Source organism: Pyxicephalus adspersus, chromosome 4, assembly GCF_032062135.1.
Source record: "Pyxicephalus adspersus chromosome 4, UCB_Pads_2.0, whole genome shotgun sequence".
Classification (NCBI taxonomy): Eukaryota; Metazoa; Chordata; class Amphibia; order Anura; family Pyxicephalidae; genus Pyxicephalus; species Pyxicephalus adspersus.
In genome coordinates this window covers 30826118-30832117 of record NC_092861.1, presented here as the reverse complement: position 1 = coordinate 30832117, position 6000 = coordinate 30826118, and the positions used below count along the sequence as shown (strand labels likewise).

The 6000-nt window shown below is 38.6% G+C and overlaps 1 protein-coding gene across 3 annotated transcripts in view; it reads right to left on the bottom strand.

Moving 5' to 3' along the window:
• Positions 1–225: 225 nt before the first annotated feature.
• The window catches only part of PID1 (phosphotyrosine interaction domain containing 1), a 43288-nt gene continuing 37513 nt past the window's right edge, over positions 226–6000 (bottom strand). For all 3 annotated transcript variants that reach the window (XM_072407698.1, XM_072407697.1, XM_072407699.1), the window contains one exon: positions 226–1206. In XM_072407698.1, the coding sequence (XP_072263799.1) occupies positions 730–1206 (477 nt within the window). In that variant the 3' untranslated portion in view covers positions 226–729. The remainder of the gene's footprint in view (positions 1207–6000) is intronic.

Below are 6000 nucleotides of genomic sequence, written 5' to 3'. Positions count from 1 at the left end.
GTAGCTGCTACTAGCTATTACCACTTCTCCATACAAGTACCTCTGTGTAACAAACAGACATGTAAAGTGCTGATTACATGGGATGAATGCCTTTGGATATTGTGAACTAAAAACTTTGGATAATGAGATCTAAACTAGGAAATTCTTTCTAAGGCTCTTTCCTATGAAGTCAGTAACACCCCATTTGCCTGCAGATCCCTACACTATATGACAAGGTAGATTAAGTGGTTGCATGTTATGATTTTATTAAACAATATATCATGGTAAAATAAAAATATACAATTCATATGCTGTGTGAATAAAAATATGCTTCTTAAATGCTTAATAAAAAGAAAATTTTCTTCTTTCATTCTTAAAAAAGGGGCTTTGGTCCAATTCAATTCACTCAGCAATTCTCTTCTGTAGAAAATAGCAATCCTTCCTATCTAGAATAGATCAACATGTCTCCAAGGCAACTGGCGTCATCATTAGACCATAACAATATTTATACCCATCAGGCTCCAATCGGAGAAGGTTACAGAAAAAAAAAAAAAAAAGTGTTGTCACATTTTTGGGAAAGCAGCATTGTAACAGACACTTCATATATATGCAGCTCCATAGACACTGCAGTTCTTTGCAGAAAGCGGTCCAGCTAATGTCCTGTGGTCCTATTCCCAATACAGACCTCTCACCAGCTGCTGCTGCTCCACAGACTGTAGACGCCTAATCCGGGAACAGGACCAGGTTCATTCAGCCGTCATCAGATTCGAATCCCTGAGACGTCTCTTCAGAGGAGCTGTCCTTGTGGATTCTTCCATCACTCTTCATACTGTTGAAGGTTTTCTTGAAAGCCACCATCATGGCATGGGCCAGCTTTTTAGCTTCTAACTTGCTCTCACACTCCACTGCATGGCAATCCATTTGGTAGGTCAGGTCATCATTGATTTCTCGGTAAACCCAGGCAAATATGTTGGGGCTGACATTGTGATCTGCTGTGCAGTAAGCGATCCTGGCCACCTGGAATGTGTTCATATGAACCGTAGCTTCACCCTTGATGTCTTGGTGATGAAGTCTCACTTGGAAAGGACGGATTTCGAGAATGGCATTGGAAGGGAACACATCTTCTCTGGCCAAAGTGTGCTTTTTCCATAATTCAATCACTGGCTGCTCTGTGCATCCAGATGAAAACTGGACACCCATCGCAGATACTTTTCCCAGATAGGTCACCTAAAACAAAACAAAAAAATGATAATTAATGTAAAGAATCTATCAACAATAACAAAATATATACTTTTTAGTAGGTCCACATTTGGAATGCTAGTAAAAAGAAAAAAAATTAATCCATCCCAAGACAATACAATATATGTAAAATAAATAGGCATGTAACAAGTTACTTAGTCTACAGCGGTCGCCAACCTTTCGGACCTCACGGACCACTAAATTCATAGTTTTAAATCCTGCAAACTATTAATATGAATTGTTTTAAAAAGATAAATACATTTGTAAAATAATGATCTTCCTAATGATGCCTGACGAGGACTGTGGAGTCTCTGATTCATTGATCAGCTCACGGGTAAGTGAAGTATTACTATTGTTACTATTATCATTAGTTTTAATATCTTTGGTATTACTAAAGAAATGCAAAATATTTTTCTCACTCATTATGGGTTTATTTCATTCCAATCTAAGACCAAACAAAGAATGAGCGGTATCAAAGTCAAACCATTTGATGCCATTAAATAGAACAGTGAAAGAAAAAATACTTACCTAAAAGAGCATCTGGGGAAAAAAACAAATGTAATAAAACAATCGGATGAGAATCGGTATTTGCGGAGCGAGGCGATTAATGTAATGGTGGAAACAATACTGAAGCATACAGCTCGGCAATGGTTGCCTCATACAACTTAAGACTACACTGACGTCACGTGACTTTAGTGCTTTATAAAAGCGAAAATTGACATTTAGAATATAAGAATTTATTGGAATATTATTTTTGTTTTATTATTATTAAAAGACACAAAAATTGCAAATAAATGTCCAAATTTTTCTGTGGTCCAGCAAAAAAAAACTCTCCTCACGGACCACTGGTTGTCCATGAAAATAAATATACTAAAAGGAAGTGATCAATTATGGAACTAGGGACAAATTTTTTTATTGTCGTACAGCTGAGGAGTTCCACTAAAAACTTGTGATCAAACAGAACCTTATGGTAGAAAGGGACAGGTAATCCCCCACCAGTTACCTGCAAGAATTTTACAAACCTTGTAATAAAATCACAAGGGGCGAGCAATCCCTTTTTACAGAACTGGGTAAAACAAATAATGCTGGAACATTCAAAGTGTACAGGTTTACTTATCTAAAAATCTTTTGTATTTAGATACATTTGTACAACTACTTCAAGGCACTACAGTATTTGGTGCAATGATACTTAAGCTACGTACACACTTCCAATTATTATCGTCGGAAAACGAACGACGAACGTTCCTGCACGATATACACGAACGATCGTATAGCACCGATCCCGCACATAGAGGTAACGACATGATCGTTCGTAGATATTGTACATACAATAGATACGATCGTTTAAGCGATAGAGGAACTATGTGCACGACAGGAAAGTGAACGGACGTTCGTTCATCACGCATGCTCTGAACATGGACGATCAACGAACGACCGTACACACGAACGATGTTCAACGATCGTCGTCCAATCCGATCCGTCGGTCCGGTCGTTCGTTTCCAGCGACTTTCCTCGTTCGTCGGCGTCGTTGGTTACTTTTTTACGAACGATTTTTTGCCCGATCGATCGTTCGTCGTTCGATTGGAAGGATAAAAATTGGAAGTGTGTACGCACCTTTAGACTGCTCTCTGGATTTTTGTGTAATCACTGTAATCAGTCAGCCTCCCTCTACCAAACTCATGGCTTTTAATCAGACATCTGCCTGTTAAGACTCTCACAAAAGACAGAAAAACAGTTTGGCATAATCATTCTGAAGAACTACCAAGCAGAGCATACTACCCTGAATACATTTCCTAGAGAGTCTGCATCTTTATATCCTCAGGAAAAGAAGGGAAATAAAAATATGTAAAGTCAAAAGAAGTGCACAGCAAAGCCCTCACAACACAGTCTAAACAAACCCGACTGCAATTTATGCAAATCCCTAACTACTGGAACATCATTTGTGATCCCTTATTTTACGCACCACCTCACACCTCTGTGTATTGGCTCTATATAGCCAATACTGGCCCAGCAAATAACACATGATTCTGATATTCCAAATACTTGTGATCCACCAGTACATTGTTCATGTATATGCAAGCGGATATTATGGGCTCAGTCAAATAATGAATCCTATGTTTTACTCAAGATAAAAAAAATCTGATCGTTCTGTGTTCAGGTATTTGTGCAGTTGGGAATAGAACCACCGAGAATCTTCTGAGTATGTCACTTTTCATGTTATGCTAGATGTCAGTGTTGTAACCAACACTTCATATACAGTAGATGCAGGAAATGCAGGCACCCCGATACATCACAGTGCACAAATAAGCAGACACGTTAGCATGGAAAAACAACATTTTATAGGTCCTGAAAGTCCAATACTAATAAGAAGTAACAACATTGGTAATGTGAGAAATGTATCACAAAGCCTCATCTGTTGAGGGGATTTTTCCACAAGGCAAGGACAGACGGGAAAATAAGCGGACAAAACATGGATATGTTTAGCACTGCCAACCTAGACAACATTTCAGCTGTGGGAGAAATGTGCAAACTGACCTTCTTTCATTCTATAGTGGCTGGAGTTGGCACGCAGCACAGTAATGACAATTTAAATTCCTCTGGTTTCCCCTGCTGGCAGCAGAAGAGTGGCAGCAATGCCTGTGTGAGCTATGTGACTAGAGACGGGAGAAGGCTGATTAAACATGACCTGTCACCAGCGAGGCAGCCATCTTTGGTCTGAGCTAAAAAAAATAAGAAAGAGGCCAATGAAAACACCAGGACAATGGACCTCCTCTATAAACAGAATGAGGGAAAAGAAAGTGTCTGTGCTGGCCACAGCCCAAATCAGATCAGTTCAACAGAAAGACTAGCAGGTGAAAATATTTTCTGATCTCAACTTACATGGTTGAAGACTCAATAATAGGTACCTCTGCTTACAAGAAAGCATTATAGATATAGCTGTGGTGGTGACTGAAATATTCGCAGAATGCTACAAAGCAAAGTCGTGGTCAAATTAACTTATAAGGGTCTCACAGTGGTCTTTGAGATCACCAACAGGCAAATTGAGAATGTAGTGCTAGAGAAAACTGCCAGATTTGATATTTTTCACAGCAAGAGCCGTCATAAGAGATCAGAGGTAAACAATCATAAAAGAAAAAAGTGATACAGAAAGTACAGTAAAAATTAAATAGATGTCAGTCTGAAGTATATATTCCCTTCTGGTTTGCTGAGATGCAGAGAAGCAATCAGCATGTGCCAAAGGGGCACAGGGATGCAAGAATTGCAGTGAAGTATTTGTTTTGTTTCAGTATATTGAATATATATCTCTGAACAGGTATCCTAAAAATAAAATTTAGGGGAAATGTCAAGCTACTTACTCTTTCAGGGGTATACATTGCTCAGCTTCCGGAGATGCAAAATTATTTCAGTACTGACCTTACATGTACTATATGTATGGTCATACAAACTGATGAAACCTGGTATCCTTTAGTTCCCTACAGACACAAGTCATCCCTTTAACCACTAGATGGTGCTCTGTATATATCAAGTATAATATTATTATTATTACTACACAGTGTTTATATAGCGCAGATATATTACCCAGCGCTTTACAAAGTCCAAAGCTTTGGCGGAAAAGTTTAATCAAATGCTGTGGACATGGGCAGACCTCATCAGGTGCAAACAGAAAAACAAAAAAAAAAAAACATTTTGTGTCTGAAAATTCTGCTCTGGTTTATTATTAAAAAAACACTCCAGACAGTCATAACTGTGCATTTAAATTCAGGAGAACCCACTTATTGGCTCCTATTTTCATTCTGACATTTTTATTGTGCAGCAATCTTATCAGGCTTTAAAACATATGGTGCCTTTGTAGCAGATAATTCTAAATTGGAAAGCTTAACATACCTCCTACATATTCTCTGGATGCCACAATCTTTGCTTTATGTTGTGCAATTTAACCCAAACTTCAGGAAGGGACCAACGCTGGTCCCAAATTTTTGAAACTTCCATTACTTCTAAAATCCCCCTATCATTTGTAGACCAATTCACCAACTTCCCATAGATCTTTGAGGCTTTGTGGTCATGATCTTCCCTCTGGATTTCCAGGCCCTGAAACACATTCTCACTTTTTATGCCATTTCTGGGGGAATTCTGGGATGTGAAATAGCAAAATTTTAACAGGAGAATTACATTTTTCTCCATCTTTTGGTGGGGTTGGGATCCAGGAATTTGTAGGTTGATGCACATTGCCATAATGCCAAAAAAGTAAACAGGCCTGTGGGGAAAGTGTTATGATCTGAGGTTGCTTCAGTTCGTCTGCTCTAGGTTCAGCAATGTTATGTGCCCATAAAATGAGGTCAGCTGACTACCTGACCATACTGGATGATTAGGTTTTCAAAACAATGAATTTTTTCCTTCTCCGGTTGCACAGGAATATTCCAAGATGACAATGCCAGATTTAATGGAGCTCCAATTGTGAAAGGGTAGTTCAGGAAGAGTTATTTCTTACACATAGATTGATCATCATATGACCCTAGCCCCAATGAAAATGTTTAGGCTGTGCCAGAGAAAGCTTTTTCTGCAGCCTGACTCTCTCACACCCATACAAGATTTGGCCAAACAATATTTGCAACATTGGACAGAAATAAACATTGCATTGTAAAAACTTATCAATACAAAACTACAGTGAATGTGTGCTGTAATCAAGAATAAAGGTGGTCCAAGGAAAAAAAAAAAAAAACACACAACACGTGTGCGTGACTTTATTTCCCAGTGCATAGCAATGTCCAAGATAGCTCAGCA